This window comes from Morone saxatilis, unplaced genomic scaffold (genome assembly GCF_004916995.1).
Source record: "Morone saxatilis isolate NCDOM2014 unplaced genomic scaffold, NCSU_SB_2.0 Contig23, whole genome shotgun sequence".
In the NCBI taxonomy this organism is placed as follows: domain Eukaryota; kingdom Metazoa; phylum Chordata; class Actinopteri; family Moronidae; genus Morone; species Morone saxatilis.
The window spans coordinates 14,501,303-14,522,639 of NW_023339796.1; the positions used below are offsets into that span (position 1 = coordinate 14,501,303).

General features: G+C 42.2%; 1 protein-coding gene across 1 annotated transcript in view; it reads left to right on the plus strand.

Moving 5' to 3' along the window:
- The window catches only part of LOC118334515 (potassium/sodium hyperpolarization-activated cyclic nucleotide-gated channel 2-like), a 28,452-nt gene extending 13,016 nt beyond the window's left edge, over positions 1-15,436 (plus strand). Inside the window, 5 exon segments of the mRNA XM_035670436.1 lie at positions 1,837-2,055; positions 11,689-11,835; positions 12,128-12,368; positions 12,463-12,627; positions 13,083-15,436. Of these exon segments, the coding sequence (XP_035526329.1) occupies positions 1,837-2,055; positions 11,689-11,835; positions 12,128-12,368; positions 12,463-12,627; positions 13,083-14,032 (1,722 nt within the window). The 3' untranslated portion in view covers positions 14,033-15,436.
- Positions 15,437-21,337: the final 5,901 nt, after the last annotated feature.

Consider the following 21,337-nt stretch of genomic DNA (forward strand, 5'->3'; position numbering starts at 1 on the left):
CCTCTATGATAGTGACAGCTGGAGGGAGACAGGAAAGGGGGGCGGAGAGAGGGGATGACACGCAGCAAAGGGCCGCAGGTCGGATTCGAACCCATCAAGGACTCAGCCTCGGTACATGGGTCTCCAGCTCTACCCACTGAGCTAACCGGGTACCCCAACGAAGAGGCATTTTAGGACACTCGAAGACTTAAAGAATTTTGCGTTATCAGCCAACTTCAAACAGACTATCTGCAGCTAATGGAGACGTTGATTACCAACAAAGCAACGGATAGTTCCCAAACTGAAACCTCCGGGGAGGGCTGTTGAGACTTATATGAGGATATGGAGTCTCTCTCTCCCTCTCTCTTGCCTGTGCTATTTCAGAATCAAAGTGCTCATCGTTCATCTATTATTCAATCTGTTTCACTCCACTGTTTCTCTTTCTGTTTTCACATACACCATTTAGCCTCAGCCCACTTGGTGGAGCTGTATTTATTTTTGGAGTCTTCATTTTTCTCTGCTCATGACAGAGAAGTCCCTCTATCACTGTGTGGCCCTTTAATGTTGATACCAGATCTCTGTACAGTAGACACGTGCTGTTGTTTTGTGCATGTATTTTGCCTATTTTTTAGCGTGGCAACGATTAATTGAATTATTACTGATTTGTATTTTTGTATTGATTTATTCATCATTTAATAAATATAACATCAGGAAATAGTAAATAGTGAAATTCTTGGGGCCCAGAGCCCAACCAACACTTCAAAATAACACATTTACAATGATATAATTTGCAGAACAATTGCCATAGATGTTTCTGTCAATCTACTTTAAAACCAAGAAAACCATGTATCTCTCAACTTGTTGACTTTGCTGAGTTGCGGACATGCGTCCAAAAGGTCGACAGGATGGTTAAAAAACGGATTGGTTAAAAAAAGGATTTGTTTATTTGAAATAAGCCTGAGAAAGGAATTTGTATTTTATAATGTGATGGGAAATGCACTAATATACAGCTAATGCACTTCTGTAAGTCATAAGAGAGGATGCAGTTGATTGCCTTAGCTATCTGAGTGCAGACTGTAACCTCTATATAATATATATATAATGTGTGTGTGTGTGTGTGTGTGTAGTTTCATTACCGGTTTCTTTATTTAAATACAGCGCCCCCCAAAAAAGGTTTCAATCCCAGCTTTTGGTTTTACCTTGGATTAATTAGCATCAGCACTGTTCACCACAGTGACTCAGTGCTGATGAAAGAAAAAAGGAAACAAAGGAAGCTTGGTGCACAAAATCAGATCAATTGAGCTTGTTCAGATTGCTCAGTCACCCCCTTCTTTTGTGAGGAAGCCATTTTTCACATAAAGCTACAGTGGAATATCACTGAGCCACTATTTACAATTAGGAATGTATACTTGCTCAGATGTTCTCAAAGTGATCCAGTAACATGTATAATGCTCCTTGATGTTTTTGTAAGTTACGACCCTTGGCCCCTCGTGAATCTCAACACAAGCAGCCTGGTGACCGCTGCCTGGCTATCACAGCCTGTAGTAGAATCCTATTCACACCGCTCTGAAAGGGCATATTTAATGACCTCTCATTATCATTCCTCTCTGAGGAAATAATTTCCAAACCGTCTCTACTTTACTGATTAGGCCTCGAAGGATTCCCCTGATGTCGTTTCCTCTTCCTCCCTCTTTCTTTCTAATGCAACTCTGTCCCTGGAGTTCTCATTTGTATAAGTGATATTCTCTGACCCCGCTGTTCCCAAAGCTTTTCTTCCCTACTCTCTGCCACCACTCTCCCTCAAAACTTGCCTTTTTATGTAACATTGATGTCTTTACCTGTTTTCTCTTTCCACAGAATGATACCTGGTCAGAGCTGTACTCCTTCGCTGTATTCAAGGCAATGAGCCACATGCTGTGCATCGGTTATGGCCGGCAGGCCCCGGAGAGTCTATCAGATATCTGGCTCACCATGCTGAGTATGATTGTGGGAGCTACTTGCTATGCTGTTTTTATTGGTCATGCAACTGCTCTCATCCAGTCCCTGGACTCCTCCAGACGGCAGTATCAGGAAAAGGTGAGGAGCTTCATTAAATCAACTCTGTCCCATGTCTCAACACTTTTCTGTTTGCTGTTTCCTATTAACTGCTTCTTATCCAGTTTTCCCCTTAAAGGAAAAGTTTGACATTTTGGGACATATGCTTATTAGCTTTCTTGCTGAGACTCAGTACCACTCTAGTGCATATACCGTAAATATGAACAATAAGAAAGCAAATTAGGGTTGAACTTTTTCTGATAGTATCACAAATATATCAGCTTGTTCCGGCTCTTGGTTGTAGTTATAAGACGTGAAAAAGGACCCAGGAGCCTGTTTTTTTATGGCTGCATCATTCCAGCAAATGTAAAATTCAAGATGTTTTGTACGTTATTTTACACAAATATTCATGTCCCTGATATATTTGGTGTCTTTGGAAACTTTGGATCCACATTAAACATAATGGTTTTCCATGCTGGCAGTGGTAGGTGTTCACTCACTGACACACATAGTTAGTGAATGTTACCAAAGATGTACTTCATTTAGTTTTACATTTAGGCCTTTTTGAAAGGTTGCATGGATGAAATGGATTTTATTACAGGTTTAACGTGAAAAAGGAGAGAGCCTCTTAAAACGAGGACTGACATTACGTCTTATTAACGCTGACTTGCACAAGCTTAAAAAGATGTTGTGTATGAACTCTCTTGTAGTTCTGAACTTATCTGTAGTTTCAGCCTCACGTTACCTCACACATAGCAGAAGATCACTGGTAATGAGACTCAGTCAGTGTCTGCTAATACCCTCAGTTTGGATATCAGAATCTGTATCAGGGGAGAAAACGTTGGATCGATTTAAACTATGTGTGAGGTTTAAAAGCTCCTTCAGTGGTCTTTTAAAAAAATGAAACAATGGTATAGCTCAAGAACGCATACATCTTTCTTTCTCTTTGTTTGTCACTGGCTGCAGCTGATTATAAATTATTGAATATTTGCTGCTGATTAAAATTAAATTAAATGTATTATACTGTAGGCTCATCTATTCATGCATTCATAATGATGTGTGTGAATACGATGAATATGAATGTATGAAAAGTGTATAACCAGGTGTACAGTGTAGCATCAGGTCACACCAAGACACTTTTCCATTGGGTTATGTCCTTAATCACACATTATGTAGTCCTGTTTAACACTCTTTACTGTATATTGCCATTAGATAGTATTTTTCTTTGCCTGTCAGACATCTTTTGACACAAGGATGGGGATCAGAGCAGCGCTGAACAGTGCTGCAGCAGTGGCCTGTGGTGGTAACAGCGCAGCCTCTCTGTTTCCAAGCAGAGTCTCGCTGGCTGGGGAGCAGGGGGAGTTTTGCTGGCTTTCAGCAGCCAATCAGAGGCTGCGGGTGTGTTCGGCCAGGTAGAGCCACATCGCCAGGGGCAGGGCGTGTGTGTGTGTGTGTGTGTGGTGGGTTTTGTGTGGTGCGTGGTGTGCGTGTGTGTGTGCGTGCATGCGCACGCGCGTGCGTGTGTGTGGGGAGAGAGAGAGTGTGTGTGATATGATGTCCCCTTGGGCAGCAGTAGAATTGATGAGGCAGCAGACCTGTGTGTCCTGCCAATGTCATCCTGAAGGTGACGTAAGCAACCATGGCTGCCTCTCTCTCTCTCTCTCTCTTCCTGATCACTCACTCACTGGCTCTCATTCTACCTGCACTCTTTATGATCGGTTATGGGTCTTTACCTATCCCTCTTTCCATTATCTCTTCCCCTCTTTTTTCTTTTCTTGCCCTCCACCTTTAAAATATCTGCACCTGATTTTCTGCTTTGTCTCCTATTTCTTTTTTTGTCTTCATCCCTCCCTCTCTGTCTCTCTCGGTTTCTCCTCTCCCCTCAATCTGAATTTCTCTCTCTTTCCTTTTCTCTTGCTCTCTCTATCCTCTCTGGTAGTGGTGTCCTTGAGAGGTGCAGTGCTACTGCTAACTGTCTGCTACAGGGAGCAAAGAGAGGGGGAGGGGAAACCTGTGGGAGACGGAAGGGCCTTGTTGTCGACACAAGTCCTGGTGCACTGCGAGATATCTGAACATTGTCTATTCCACATCGAGTGTTTTTGTCGGCTTCTTGTCTGGCTAGCATTGTGGGGAGCTCCCCGAAGGGTTCTTTCAGCCATGTGGCCGGACGCTTGGGTATAAATCATCTCCAATAAATGGTTTAGAAGACAACGATTCAGCAAGTTAAGTGCTTACTGGTGCTCTTGTCTGTACTGTGTGTCCTGGGTGACGGGAGTTAAAAGGCTAGATACAAATCCACTGTCTTTCATCTGTGAGAAATGCTTTTTTCTATAATTGGCAACCTGTCCTAGACCACTGCTCAGTCCTCTTTTTCTGTTGCTGATGGTTGAAAGTTTTCCCCTTAGTTTTAAATAGCCAATTAAATTTGTACTACAAGCAGTCTGAACACTGACAAAAGTCTTCTGTGTTTAAGAGCTATAAAGAGTTGTATAAGTGTGTATAATCCTCAAGTAAGAAACATACATGCTTTCACATGAGACATTTGTTCACAATACTGTGTGTATACACTTATATTTAGACATTTTGTAATGCGTCTTCACCCCATCCCAGTATATATATTTTTCTGCTGAGGGCAGGAAAGTGCATTTCCCCTGAACCCTTTTTCTGACCAGTTGTCAGATTTTCTTTTTTTTTGCTGCAAAGTTTTTTTTCCCCTGCTGCTCTGTGAGGATTAGTACTTGAGCTGAAGATGTGTTTATTTAAAAAGAAGAAGAAAAAAAAACGTGTAGAGCAGAAAAGTGCCAGCCATGCCAGTGAGGCTGAGGCTGATGCTGATGCTGCTGGGTGAATTCGCCACGCCTCCAGATAGGACTGTGAGTGACATTCTTATCATTTGGAGAGTGTTAGCAAAACACTTCTACTGGCAGTCTGTTACAGTACCAGTGAGACTCGAGCTAGCATTGTGTGGAGGTTTCCATTTCAGCCCAGCAGTAATGTCAGACTCACAATCCTTGCTGGTTAAATTTAAAGAGAATTTGGCTTGGTGGCTTTGGTGCAGAGACCAATGACTTATTTATACAAAGTAACAGTGCACACTGACACATAACAGAGGGGCAGATAGACCTACATAGAAAAATGCAGTCTCACTAGTGCCACTTTTAATGCACCTTCAAAAACAATGAAAATATCACAATTCAGAATTCATGCTTGTTGTTATCTGACCTGCAAACCTGCATGATTGGCCAGTAGAAACAGTTCTTCTTTTGGTGCATAATATTCTGTGATTTTGACTTTGTGATTGCCCTGTTTTATGTAATGCAGTGCGACGTCACTAGAAAATGCTGCATTAAAGGCCCTTCACACCCATGGTCCACCCACACAGGTGTTTTTGCTTATTTTGCCTGATTAAGCATTGATGCATTGCTGGCAGAATACGAAGATACTGTTGTGCATTTGGAGCGATTTCTTAAAAAGTGACACCAGATACAAACAAACGGTATATAGCCCCTGAATCCATTGTATTAGTGTTAATATTGGATTTTATTTAGGTGCAACACCCAGGGATGGTGCCATTTTGCTGGCAGTCTGTGACACTTCTGTAGTTCTTTACAGCAGGTGGGAGATATTGGTTTGGATACTGGTTTTATGCACGAGAACTGTGTTTTATGACTGCACAGCAAAATAATGCAAGCAGCAAAGAAGGATGCTGCCTGGCTGCAGTGAGTGCAAAGACAGTGACAGAGGTTAATCACACTGAAACGTCAGATAAAACACTGTTGTTGTTAGCTGGCTGGCCATGGTTGCTCCCGCAGTTCATGTTTACAACCGTATGCATGCTGTTTCCTGTCCCCCTTTCTTATGGCCACACCCTGCGAGTACATCTCACCAGGGAGACTTTTGGTCTGACTGCAGCTCAGAGAATAGATGGCTCGTCTTTGCATGACATCATTTGACAGATATCTGATCAACACAATAACTATGCTCTAGTTCAGAGTGTGCCTATCTAACATCACTCAGAAGCTGCTTTAGAAAATCACTTCCGGTTTTGCTGTGAGGTGAGGATCAAAATTAGTTTGGAAGATTTGTTTTTGCATCTAATTGGAATTCAGCCGTCATTCATTTTATTATTTACACCTATGTTTTTCCTACTGTGACATAACAAAAAGTATTCATATATTTTTAACAATATATAGTTGAGATTTGCTCACATAATTGAAGTCAATTGAATTGAGATTTAAGGTATAGATGTAAAATCAGCATTTTGTGAGTCATACTTCAAAATTTTATTTACAAAATTGATTATCTAAGAAAACCTTTCATATTATCAAAATTACTGTGGACTGTCATTGTTTAGATTTTGTCCATAAATACAATACAAAGAAAATAGCAGATTACAACTTGGTTTGTGGTAGTCTGGCTTCCCTTTAGATCACAGACTGTGCCTTTGACACACGCAGCAGACAAGTGTAGTCATGCAACTCTACTCAGACACACCTTTTGCATCAATAATCAGCTCTTAACGGGGGTTGAAAGACTAATCTCAGTCGGCAAGACAGAGAGCAGACAGCAGTCTGAGCTTTCTGTCGTGATGTGGCACAAGACAGGATACAAGATTGTTTTCTACCTTCTCCCCCTCCTCCTCTACTCCTTCTTCGTGCCGCTGCCACCATCAACAGTGATCTGTCTTCTCTTAGCCAGACTGCTTGTCACTGATCGCTCCAATTATCCAGAACCAGGCTGACTTTGCAAAGATAGTGGCCAAAGAGATTCCTGCGCCAGCATCTACAACAAAAACAGTATCCCTTTAGTTGTGCCAAATAATATTCACTACTCCAGTAGAAAGTGTGTCTGATGAACAAACCCTTATCAGCCAGTCTCCTTTGGTTGTCACTCCCTTTGACTGAATTATAGGATTTTCCAGTGTTTCCTTAGAAGTCTAATTTCATTTAATGAGACTTTGTACTGTGTGAGACCCCACAGTGTGTTGTTCCTCCCTGTGTACACATCTCTGAATTGAAGAGAGACAAGACAAGCTCTGACTTACCACTATCTGATTTTCTTCTCTTTGGTGAATGTGCTCCATAATATAATGAGGCGATTTTGCAGGGAATTAAGTGAATGAATTATACATCCACATGGCCGTTTGGGATGAACCCAAATTAGAATTTCCAATGGAGAGAAGTTGTGGGATGAATGAGCAGGAACAGAGGAAAAGGAAAGTATGGGAAAGGGAAGGAGAGGAGATGAAATGAGAGGAAGGTAAAGAAAGGAAAGAAAAGAAATTAAAGGATGAATGGGCAATGAAAGAATGGGAAAAGAATAGAAAGGAGAGGAGAGGCAAAGGAAAGGATTAAGAAGATAAGGATGGGACAAGAAAGTCAGAAAAGGGAAGGAGAGTAGTGGCAAAGGAAAGGAAAAGCTGGGAAAGAAAAAAAAAAGCGGACATAAAGAAGGTGAAATTAAAGGAAAGAAAGGGAGTGATAAAAAGTTCATGCCATGTTGAGTAAGTAGTTAATGGGCTTAAAAGTGGAAAAATATAGTCAAAGTCAAAAACAAAACTAACAAATCGCAAATGCAAAGAGTTCCCAGAAACAGTTGTTTAGATGACAAAATGTCAGTGGAGTGTTTTGCTACTGCACACACACTGTCATCAAAGTGAAACAGAAAATGGATGTCATTTTCACTCTCATTTGGGTGTTTGTCAGTCCCCTGTAGGTGCTGTGATGCACCGGCCAAATGCTTGCTCCCTCTCCCCTGTGACACTGGAGAGATTTGAGTTTCCTGCAATTTCCCCATTGTGGGACAAATAAAGGTTTTCTTATCTTTTCTTATCTTATCTTTGGCCTGGTGATGATCGATACGGCGCGCTGTGACATAGCTCTCAAAGTCAAGTCATTAAATGCCACCATCTAAGTTTAATCAAATCAGCTTTTGCTGCTTCATTCATTCAGAGTTAGCCGAGTCACAATACACTGGAATGAGTTTCATGTCTAACCACAGCTGCTTGGTTGCTGCATCTCTGCGGGGAGTGTGAGGTTTTCCCTCACCGCCAGACTACCCAACACCTACACTTTGTTCACAATCAGCACTTCTATTGTATGAAAGGCACACCAGCTGCAGTGTTAGCTTTGACACGTCGGGTAAAGAGTTGTGACACAGGGTCATTTCTTGAGGCCACTCTCCATCTGCAGATGTCAGGAAGCAGACTCACTCATGCAGGTGAGACTTTGTGTTGTGTAACTCCATCAGAGGAGCTCTTCCCCCCTCCCAGGACACGTTTGCTTACGTAGTTGCTGAATAATTCAAATGTTGCATGTTTGGTTTATTTATGTTGATGTTATATGGCATAAGGGAGCAGTGTGGGTGAGAGTATCAGTCATAAACACGCTTTGCTTTTTCTGGGCAGAGTGACAATACTTTTCCTGTCTAACACTGTGAGGTCATGGTGTACCAACATCCCCTCTGCAGAAACAGTGTGTGGTATGACTTGGGTGGGTATCATTAAGCCTACATACAGTTCAGGAAGCATTTGTTTTCACTGTTTTGGCTCTGTAATCCAGCACGCTGGATTTGAAACAGAACAGGGACTATGAGGTTTTTATCGTTTGCCACCTACTGTTCCTCATGTGAGATGCTGCCTGTGGATTAGACTTTCATTTCATTCAAAGTGGTCACACACAGCTACAGCCATGCTAGCAGCTCTTTGCACTTGCACAGTGCCACCCTCACAATGAGAGTGTTAACATGCTGATGATTAACAGGTAGTATTTACCATGGCCACCATATGTTAACATGTTAGCTTGCTAACAGTTTGCATTGAGTACAAAATAAGAACAGTTTAGGCTGATGGGATTATCATTAGTATGTCATAAAAGTATTAAAAGGTCCAAATCTGACCTGAAATGAAAAGTCTGGAGATCGCCAAAGTTATTATATACCCCACCATGAAAAAAAAACCACAAAACAAAAACATAAAGAATAAAATATTGTATATCCCACAGAATATTAAATCCTTGAAAATGTTTTGACCAAATTTATTGAAATGGTCTAATGTTCAAAAATAGTATTACGTTTACTGTCCCCAGGATAATGCACCAGGTTTATATTCCCACACATACAAACCAACTGAGCATGTGTTTCACTGGCTGAAGACAAGACTTAAAAATAAGCAAGAACTGAAGATAGCTGAAGTACAAACCTGGCAGAGCAGAGCCCAGGGAGGATGCCAAGCGTCTGCTGATGTCTACAGGTCATAGAGTCCAGCCATCCTTTGAGACCTTATTTAAGTTTATGTTAACTTGTTTCTTTCTGTCTCAGATCTGTCTGCAAAAAAAAACCACTTCACACAGTTCATCTGATGTAGATGTAATCACACTCAACACTTTCTGACTGTACTGCAAATACTGCAAAGACATTCTGTGGTTGAGATAATTTAGGTTCTGGTGCTAATGTGACCCTCGTTATCTGAAATGGTCAGGTGTGTTTAGTTTGGTGTTTCAGGCACAAAGTCAATTTCAGCTGAAATTACATTAATGTGGAGTATCTAGGAAATCTATTTAGGAAAATGAGGATTTCATTGCTCTGTACTGCCAGATTCTCCCTGTGTACACAAGTAGTCTGTTATGTACAACTAGAAGTCTTTGTTTGCTAAATATGTTGCTCTTTTAGAAACAGGGAGCCAGTCTGTCTCTCTCAGAGTACAAACAATTTCCATTTTTTTACATTTATCGGATTCTGTTGAGGATCCAGAGCTTGCAACAAGCATGCAAGCAGGTGGACCTCATTGTTTTGCTCAGGGCCTCTGACAGGTCACACGGCGCCTGATGCAATATAGTCTGTGGCAGAAGTGAACCTGGGACCTTGTGGTTGTGTGGCAGTCTCGCTCTGAAGCACACCTGCTGAAGATCTTGATGTCACTTGATGCCTGCTCATCGCTTTTGTTGCGGTCATCCTGCACACAGTGGAAGTTTAGGACCGATGGGATAGAGGCGGTATGGACGATGACTTCCTCAGTATCTAAAAGTTGTACACAGTGTGTGCCAGCTCACTGAACTGTCTCTCAAAATTGTGTTTCGGACAGCTTTAGTGGTGCAGGGTTGAGCTGTGCTTCTTATAAAGCTTTCCATTTGAGGTGGGTTGAAGTGCACACAGTGTGACAGCAAAGTACAAGGATAAATCTTTTTCTCTCAACAGTTTGCTGTCTGGTCGGTTTATCGCCACATCTATCACCCTCCGCCCTCTCTGCAGCCCAGCCACGTAGTTTCTGGTTTCTCAGTGGTCACTCTGGATGGGTTGTGATTAGCATATCTCAACAATAGAAGCTGACTGTTTGTGTTGTTGCCTTGTCGGACCCTTCACTTTCTATCAATCTGGCATTGATTAACTTCTAGGTAGCATTGATCATGCAGCGAGTGTGTTCATTTCAGTTGACAGCTGAAGGACATGTGCTTGCACGGTTTTGTGTGGTTGTTTGTATTGTCTTTGTTGACTAACTGGAAGAAATACAGGTAAAACATCTTCGGAAAGGTATCTCCTTTATCTTCATTGATAAGCAGCGCCTTTTCGGCTGTAGACTGTAGTTTGTGTGTAATATTTTGCCCACCCAAAAGTAAAATACTAGAAAACCCTCTGAGGATAAAGCAATACAGTTCAACAGCACCATAAACTACAGTCTCCAAAATGGCAGTAAATTTGAACCAGCAGCACTCTAAAACAGTTTCAGTATAAACTGAACATTATAACCTTCATGGGGGTCAGATTTACTGCAGGACTGTTGTGTTTGACTGGCAACTGAGAGTAGCTTTCAATGTAGTTAAAGAAACAAATGTGCAAGTGGTTACTGAATGTCATATCAAAGAATGGCCTATATTTTTCTGTGCTTTGATGTGGCTAAATGTAAAAATATTATAAGATCTCTACATAATTTCCTGCTGTATATATAGACATAAGTGTTTGAATATATGGACACATGTGAGCTGATCCCTTGTACTTTAAAACATGTGTAGCCAATTACAAGGTTGGTGAAGGAGTGTGTTTTCTTCATATCTTTTTTACTCTTTTTGTTTATTTAAAGCATAAACATGCCAATATTTTATATCTTTGGTATTCTCAACAAATTCCACAAAAAAGCCAAAACCAACAATGTGTTAGTCTGTTTCTCAATACTTAAAAAAAACCTCTCCAAAGCTCCTCCTCCTCTTAGATTAAGTCTTTGAAAACTGGTCACAAATGTATATAATACATTTTTAGTAGAGCTGAATAATTTCCTAAATCAGCTGTGCACTGTAGTTTTTTAGCAAACGTCACAAGAGAAAATAGTGCATTGGGTGGGGACTACTTTCAGCTGCGGAGAAATACACATTTGAGTATTTAACAGCAGCAGAGCAGTCTATGTGGGAATAACATGAAATAACCTACAGAGCCCATTTTCATCATAATGGAGGAACATGTTACGCACTGCATTTGTATATCTCATTGATGTGTTTTTATTTTTGATAAATAAGCTATAAAGCTATACAAATACTTGTTGGTAGGAACAATGTTGGTTTTGGTCTCTTTAACAGGGACAATACAATTAAACATTGTTACAGTTTAAAAAGAATACAAGATGCTTTTAAATGATTGCATGCACTGTATTAACAGCACATTTTCTCCCTCCGCCCTGCTCCCTCTCAGTACAAACAAGTGGAGCAGTATATGTCCTTCCACAAGCTGCCTGCCGACTTCCGACAGAAAATCCATGACTATTATGAGCACAGATACCAGGGCAAGATGTTTGATGAGGAGAGCATTCTGGGAGAACTCAGTGAGCCTCTCAGAGAGGTAAGACACACTATAAATATCAGCAACGTTGAAGTTGTACTACTAAGATTATTTTTGTGTTTGAGACACTTAAAATTATTCATTGCGTTCACTGTGATCTTTCAGTGATGTTTGATTTTTAAAACCTTTATTTGGGAGTTTTTTCATCACATATGCTGCAAGATTATACTTAAATCCCTGAACACACCATTCATGCATGCAGAAAGAGACACTGCAGTATAGTGTTTCAGTTTCACATTTGACACATATCTTTCTTGTTGTTGAACACACCAAACAATGTTTCTTTTCTTAGGAAATTGTAAACTTCAACTGCCGCAAGCTGGTGGCATCCATGCCACTATTTGCCAACGCAGAGCCAAACTTTGTGACAGCCATGTTGACCAAGCTGCGCTTTGAGGTATTCCAGCCACATGACTACATTATAAGAGAGGGCACTATCGGGAAGAAGATGTACTTCATTCAGCACGGAGTCTGCAGTGTCATCACTAAGGGCACTCTGGCAATGAAACTTTCTGATGGCTCTTATTTTGGAGGTAGGATACAGTTTTTAGCTTACATGTTGTTTTTTGCTGGTGATGGCCAGCCTGTTTTTTTTTTGCTGTTACACTTTCTCCTTCCTCGTTTCAGAGATCTGTTTATTAACGAGGGGTCGGCGAACAGCCAGCGTGCGAGCAGAGACTTATTGTCGACTCTACTCTCTGTCTGTTGACCACTTCAATGAGGTGCTGGAAGAATATCCCATGATGAGACGAGCCTTCGAGACGGTTGCCATTGACCGTCTAGACCGCATAGGTAAAAAAACAAATTAGACATATGGATCTGATCAGACATATGGGTACCTAAGCATAGGCATAAAACATCTGTAAAGCATTATTGTAAAATAAACAAAGCACTCTAAAATTAACAGAAAATAAAATAATATTGAGCTAAGGAGATGTTTCCAGAATATTAAAGTTGAAATAGGCAGTAAAATGAGCTGTGCTGTTCCCTCAGAATGACACAGGACACTGTAACAGTAGATAAGAGTACAGGGTGACACATCCATTTTCCTCAGGGCTTGTTCTGCTAGAGGATGTACCTGATGTGAAGGACATCACATGCTATATCTAACTCATATTGTTCCTCCTTTCCAAATCCTCTTGTTTCCATATATTTATGCTTTGTTGGCTTTTCGTCCTCTCTGTCCTGTCCCTTCTCATTTCTGTTTCTAGCTCTTTAATAATCGATCAATGTATTTCATTCTGCAGGTAAAAAGAACTCCATCCTGATGCACAAGGTTCAGCATGATCTCAACTCTGGTGTCTTCAACAACCAGGAGAATGAGATGATCCAGGAGATTGTCAAGTACGACCGTGAAATGGTGAAGCTGGTGGACCTGCAGCGGCCACGGGCCATGTCTATGACCCCTTCCATCGGCGGTATCTTTGCTCCTCCCGGCCAGCCGCAGACAGGCTCTGCTATTGCCACTCTTCAGCAGGCTGTGGCCATGAGCTTTTGTCCTCAAATGGCGAGTCCCCTGGTGGGTCCAGGGACTCTGCAATCTCCTCGTATGGTACGAAGGTTCCAGGTATTGCAGAACCTGGCCAGCCCAGTCTCCATGTCTCCTCTGCAGTCTCAACCCCCTCAGGCGTTCGGAGGGGCGTTTGGATCTGCAATCTCCAGCCCGCCTGTCCAAAGCCCGCTCGCAGCTTCAGGACGGACTTTCCAGTACATGGCGAGCGCAGGACCCTCTGGTTCCCAGTTGTCCTTAGTACAGCACCATGCACCTAGCCCCACACAGACCCAACAGAGGCCTGCCTCACACAAGAGCACCCACTCCCTTCATACAGGTAGCTTGAGCCAGGATACCCGGGCCCTGTCTGCCTCCCAGCCTTCACTCCCCCAGGAGGGAATGCCACAAGCTGCCTCTGCAGCCCCTAGCCCTCCGCAATCCACCCGCACCTCCAACAACTCCATCGGCCCCCCTCAGCCCCCTCACCCTAGCCTGCCAGGGCCCTCGGGGGTGGGGAGAATGGCAGGAGCCCAACAGAGGGTGGCCTTTGCCTCCACACCTCCTCCCGGTGGACCTGCTGGAATGGGGGCAGTAGCAGCAGCTGCTGGATCAGGTCCTCCAGACTCTGGAGTTCCCAAGAAAGATTCAATTGTCAGCCTTCCAGAGCTAGACTCTGCCAGATCCCGGCTGTCTTCCAACTTGTGACCCTGGTAGAGTTCAGGAAAGAGGCCTTTTTTGTAGGAGAATCTGTTTGTTTTAGGTCAGTCCAGCTGATCTGTCAGCCTGCTAAATGACCAATCAGCTACCGTCAGCGCCACCAGTCATTCGACCTGGATGCACTGTGTGCTGGTGTCAGCAGAAGGAAAAGAGCAACTCAAAGTCTTGAGACACTTTGGCTAGGAGGAGTCTATACAATTAAACTAGTATAACTTAAGGTTGAACTGGTCTAGTCTACTGTGCCAGCACCTTTAGTCTTAGTATCACCCCTTACACTCTGCTTCCAAACACCTACTGTATATTGCTGTCTTTACTGTAAAGATATGAAGAAAAGTATGATTAATGTAATTATTGCATACTGTGTAGAATCCATGCAATGCAATCTAGCAGGAGCTGGACTTAAAAATGAAAATCAGGGACTTGAGGTCAAATGACAATGACATTTTAAGCGTTCAAAAAGTGTTTTGAGTGTAATTTTTCCGTATAAGCTGTCGTAGCAAAAGAACACATTGCTCTTCATATTGTTTAAAATAGTAGTGAAAATAGTGTTTTAGACCGCTGGTCGATCTTACATCGATGTGTACATAGTTGATGAAAAAAGTACGGAGGGATATTATATTCATTGTATCTACCCAAACCAAAGTTGAGCTTGAACACAAAGTCTGGTTGTGTCTGTATCAACTAAAAAAGAAACATAGAAGAAAATGCCATTTATTTAACTGCCTTGATTCAACGTTAGAAGCCATATATTTGGTTTGTGTGTATGTATATATGTGGGTGTAAGTTTGTGTGCGTGAGTTTGTTGGTACGTTTTGGTTCTATTTTCAGAGATTGGACTCACACACTCTCTACACTGCTTTGTCAAGCGAGATTGGTTTGATGTGCTGACAGTGGCACTGACCTGTTTTTATGAAACATCTGGGAGGCGGTCAGCTGTTTGGCCAGCGTACTGATTGTAACCCTGAAGGCAAAGGTGGTTAAATAATCTGAGCTTTATCAAAAGGAAACATTTGTGAACAACCCATACTGTATACTTGCTTGTTTTTGTCTAGGTTTATTGATTAACACATGCAATATAATTCTGCAATACTCTACCCCGCCTATATATAAATATATATGAATATAAATATCTATACATATGCTGTACAGGAAAGTGAACTTGTTTCTTTTTCCTTTCGTTTTTATTTTTAATGTGAAATCTTAAAGAATCCAGCAGCTATTGTGGCTTCACTTGAGGTATTGTAATCCAGTGACCATGTTGTTACCTTAACCAAAAATGTTTGAGGGAATGAGTGGACGTGCAGTGTAATTTTCATAAAAACAGACGGGACAAACTGCTTAAAACTGGTTTAGAGTCACAGGAGGAATTCACGCTTTGAGTTCAGCAAATCAGATCCTCAAAAACGTCACTTTAAAGCCCATTTGAAGATATTAAATTGTAAGATGAATGGGAGGTATGGGGTGGGAAACAAGGGGCAAGAATGCCCCTTACTTGTTAAAACTCTATGTGCCCCATATCACCCAAAACTCCCATGAATGTCTCAACATTTAGACCCACAACAATCCTATTGTTCAAATTTTGGGATTAGGTTGAGGCTTTGGTTATATTTATTCTAAATATTCTGATCCTGCTGAACCTAAAAGCCTTCTCTTGCTGAATGTATGCCATACGAGAAGGAAGACAGCTAATCAGATATAAACTGCCATGTAAATAAAGGGACAGAGGTTTAAAGAGGCTTTTACAATGCAAGGGGGTTGTAGGCATTGCTGTATGTGTTGCTGAGTGTCTGTGCGATCTTTTTAGGTTCGATGATGCTTCTCTGGATAGAACGTTGCTGTATTTAACCTGTATGCTACACCCCCCCCATACACCCTATCCCCAGATCCAACATGAGAGGATACATTTTTTTAGCTAATTCATTGAAGAGGACGTGAACGAGATGCGAATCGTAACCACTTTGAACTCCTCGGTCCAAAGCGAGCACTGAGGACATTAAGTTAGTTAAGCACCTTCTGTTGCACTTCGACCTTGTAATCAAAATAAAAATCAATGCTCTATTCTCTTAAAGCGGTTGTAGTACTTCTCCTGGACCCATTATCTGGTTAAACTGTAAGGACGAAAAGTGAATCCAATTGGGATAGAAAATAGGCAGCTGATTCAGTGTGTTAAACAAACATGGCGTCCAACTTTTTCAGCTCTGAGTATTGATCCAGAGCCAAACTGTAAAATCGATGCGATGGACATTTCACTCAGGTTTGCTACCTTTCCAGAGAGATGTATTGATTGCCGTGGCGTGGCTTTCCATTGATTTATGTAAACTTGTCTTTCCTCCCACAATCAACTTGTTGATTTAACCAAGCTGAAAAGATTCCCCTTGAATTTTGATTGGCTGAGAAAAACAAGGAGGATGCAATGGAGTTGTAACCCTTAGATTGTTATTCGCATAACTCGCTGCCGTTTTGTGTTGATCAGTTTTCCTCAGTGCTGGTAAACTCTTGAAACAAGGTGTAGGTGATTGTTTTTATCCAAGGGCTTCACTGTATAGCTTGTAAACCCTGGCTCATTGTTTCTTTCTTTGTTTCACTTTCTGTTTGATCAGTAACATGCACTAAACCTTGTTCTTTGTCATACCTGGGTCACAGTGCTGCAACCTGCTTCATCAGCAACACGGGAACTTTGTATTGCTTTTTTCCTATGGGAAAGGTACATGCCAAAATGCCAATGCAATTGTCAATGAAATCCATTTGAGTCAATAGCTGTTGTGTGCTTCAATACTGTTCCAGTGCAATCAATTGGTCCTCTTCCCTATTCCTTTGTGCTAATACCAGAGTTTGCCCTATTAAGCTGCTATCAGGACTGTGCTGATATTATTTGAATGAGTCCACAGTCAGTGAGAGCAAGATGGAAGGAGAGTTAAAGAGCTAATGTTTCAGGCAATATCAGGCACCGTCTCTATTTCATTGCATCCATCCAGTAAGATACTGTAGTGTGTAATTCACTCCCACTCAAAGGATGGCATCCCAGACACTTTGATCAGTACCACTCTGTTTCAACCCTCAGCCATGAGGCTGATACAGCCCTGGCAAAGCACATACTTCTGTCAGTTATCTGTTTTGTGTCTGTGTCACAAGTGTGTTCAGTCAGTTGGCTTCCAGCCACTGTCGGCATGTGTGTGCGATATAGCGCTGTATTTGCCTGATGACGGGGGGTTCAAAGTGCGATTGTTTAATGGTTCTTCTTCTGGACCTTGCTGTGAAGTGGGATTGAAATCCCTCATACATGTTTGACACTGACTGACAATTATTGAGACTATCCAAGTTTCAAACCTCTCATTCTTGCTGTACCAGATATTAAGGGTACTGAATGCCTTGGTGTTGATATGTTAGCAAATCAGGGTATTATTTTTGTTTGTAAAAGTGTCTTTGATTTATTGGTATATTTTGTTCGGTTATTGTTTTTGCAATGTGCCCCATGCACATGGACTGTATATACCTTGTGCCTAGTATATCTAGTTTCCACATAGTCTATTTTTGTGGTATGTATGTGCCTGTAAAAATGCAAATATGTGTTTTTATTTTCAACTTGCAATATATGTAAAAAAAAAAAAAACATTAGATGACCACTAGTATTGCTGAATTAAAATGACAATGTCAGTATATATAATTTTCCCTGATTTGGGAAACACAAAATTGCACATTTTTGTTGGTTTGAGCCTTCCAACACCATGCGCGCTGTACTCTGTACTTTCATGTTCTGTACATATGGTATACACAGAGATGTGGGGCACATTGTTGTGTTTTACCACAACCTGCTGTATAAGAAACATTTTCTACAGTGAGAGGGTGAACTCTGACAGGCTTCTGGTGGATATCGGCAGTCTAGACGTTAGCTTAGATGACCTGCTTGCTGCACAGAGCCAAAAATGAGTGAATAATAAATAAGTAACAAGGTGAAGATGCCCGCACAATTTCAATACAGAAACAAACCAAGGCTGTGCACATGCTGGAAAATCTTCCTCAAACCATACTGTTCCACAGGTCTTTAAACTCTAATGCTGGCTGCACACTGATCTGGTGTTTACCATTAAAAAAAGATCTCTCCAAGGCTGAATTTGGCTCACGAGCCTCAGCAGTCACAAGCTCGACTCCTAGTTGAGTTACCTTGACAGATTATAACAGAGTGCATGCTTGTATTTTTCTTATCTAAACAGAGTTTTATGTGCGATTCTTAGTGGGACCTTCAAATCTAGACACTGTCGTGTACCAACTACTGTACAATGATTTTATTTAGTCTAACAGTTAAACCTTTGTGTCGTAGCTACTGTAGCCTGCTTAGCTTACCTAAGCCTTCTCTCTGCTTCAGGACTCTGTGTATTGTGTGCTTGAGTTTGTGCGTGCGTGTGTGTGTTCCTGTGCCTTTCCTTCTATAATGTTGGTCCCACTGGAGAATATGATGCCATTTAGGGGTTTGAAACCCACGTAAAGCTGAGAGAGATGCCAGCACAAGCTGGAAAGTGTTATACAGTCACAACTTGTTCTAAAAAATAAAAAAAAAACAACACTGTAATGCTCCTAGAAATGACTCTCGCACATCCCTAGACTTAGTAGCATTCCACAGCATGCACGAGCAGCTCGGTGTGGGCATCCAGACACACTTTACCAGCACCATGTAGACAACAGCACAGATATCTGACACAGCATGTGTCCTCTCTCTTTCTCTCTCTGGAGGCCAATCTGCAACCATCTCAGGCTGTGCTCGGCTTCTGCTCTTAACAAAAAGGTTCAAGTATTTCAGAATGCCAGCTCTGTCTAAGTTGATGTCTACAGTCCAGGGACAAATCAGCTCCCAGCCCGAGCCGCAGTACTTCCAAATCGATCTCACAGGATCAGGGGGATACTTAAGATTCTGGTGATATTTGTCGCTGTCCAGTCCTTTCAGACTGAGATGCACAGCTGGCGGCGAGGGCGTGGGAGCTGATTTGAGCCTGCGTCCAAAAGGCTGTCTTGTCCACCACCTCTGCTGGCCGAGAACAAAGAGCCACACCCTGGTCTCTCTCAATAAGCTGGTCTGTCAGTCAGTGGCAATGTCGTTTAAGCGTTCGTAAAAAGACGATACATTGTTGTGCAATAAAAAGATGAGCGCATTGGCATACTTACCTCTGTGTGTGGACTTTTATTCATTTGTGTGTCTTTGTTGGTCAGCATGCTATGCTTGATGATTGTGAACAATACATGTGAACCTCCTAAAGTTACACTGGTAGCTGCAAACATGCACACAAACACACCTCAACCTTGTAAATCCGTCAGTAACCCCTCCACCCTTGTTCTCCCCCACAATAGATGAGTTCCCCCCCCCCCCCCCCCCCCCTCGCTCTCTCGCTCTCTCTCTGCAGACAGGGGCTCTGCTGCATCCCTGATGAGATGTCTGAGCTCAGTCTAAGAGCTTTCCATTGAGTGTGTGTGTGTGTGCACACAGCAGCAAGTGTATTTATTCCTGTACCTAGGAGTGCGTGCGTGCACATGCAAGCCCTAGTTTTGTATTTGTCTGATACGGAGAGAGAGAGTAAATGAACCAGTAGAAAGAGTGTATGTGTGTGTGAAAGGGTAGGTGGGTGTGTGCGTCAGAGATGAGGGCAGTCCAAGGACACACTCCTCTGGCAGCCTGGGAGCAGCACCCACCCGTTCCCTCTCCATCTATTTCCCTTCCTTTCCCTGCACACACACACATACATACACACACACACTGGTGTATGGATCCTCAGTGATTATGCATGGCACACTGAGATAGAAAGATTAAAATTACATGCAAGGTGAGGTTTCGACACAGCTTTACACCATTCATGTTGCCTCCTCACATCTACATGCAGCTGGTACAAATGTGGGTGAGGCCATCCGCAGTGCGTGTACGTAGTTTTACCTTGACGTGACATAATGTCCTCTCTCTCTTTAGCTCTATTGACACACACACACACACACACTCCTCCTCTCTCTATCCATTTCATTGTAATTCAATGAGGAAGCAATGTACTGATAGTGGCTGCAGGCAGATACTACACCAAGTTGTGAAGCTATAGGCCTATGTAGTCTGAGTATATAGTTTCATCCTGTATATGGCCGAGGATTGTCCTCTACCTCGTTTCCTCTGCAGTGCCGGTCCTCTACTGTGTCCCTGGCTGTCCTACTTCAATTAATCATATCAGCATCTCCTGCACTACCCCCCTGGCTGTTTACCTCCAGAGGGCAATTTGCTTATTTAGCTCCTTACTGGTATCCTCCTCCCCTCCCGTACCATCCATCTCCTTCCAGTTCTCTCGCACTGCTTCATGACTGGTCTTTGCAAATGTCCCATGTTGTCCGCTTTTAGAAGCTAAAACATTTGTGTCCCCCAGGGGTCTTCCCAGCAGTATCTGCATTTTCAGCTACTGCGATTCATGAGTGCAGGTACAGTTTGTTATTGTTGTAACATTTGCATGTGTTCTTCTGAATGTGCAAAGAAAACTCTGTGTGTGTTTGTGTATGGAAAGAAGACACGACCACAAACGCTCACCCTTCTGCCCTCACATTTCCTCTTTGCTGAAGCCGCTTCAGCCATGTCTCTCTTCACTTGGGAGCAACACAGCTCAAATCTGAATGCCAGGATTAGCATTTGGTCCGAGCTCTGAGTCCATGAATGAGTCAGTGAGCAAGGCAGAGAGAGAGACAGAGAAAGATACAGTAAAGCATCTTGCAGCCGCAGGCAGCCTCCAGTAACATCACAGTTGCCGGACAGTGGGCTGGGGAGGAAGTGACAAGTGCGTCAAGCTGAAATGATCAAGAGAAAAACACACAGTAAGAGACAAGATGGAAGGGACACGTGATCTTCTACAAGCTATGTCATCTTATTAAAATAAATGAATTAAATTGAATTTGTTGGTCCTGTTATCTTTGGTCCCTGAGGGGGGTTGTTTTGCTTTGTTTCATTGCTCATGTGGACAAAAAGGTTTTTTTTCCTCTGACTAATCTAAACTAATCTGACTAAGTGTATCTTCATCCAAGGACACTTGGCCTATAAATCAAGTGACCTTAACCAAACTGTAATTCAGTCCACCTTTCAATGGCACACTTACTGCACACATAATTAAAAAGGCGAAGGTTTTTCCTCCTTGTTCCAGCTGTGTAGTAATCCAAGAATTTAAGAATTTAATTTACACAATACAACCTGTGCTGTAATATTTGGTTAGAAATGGATTACACAACAGTTTTTAAACCACTTTACATACATTTGCAACTGCATTATAATTATTTTGTATTGTG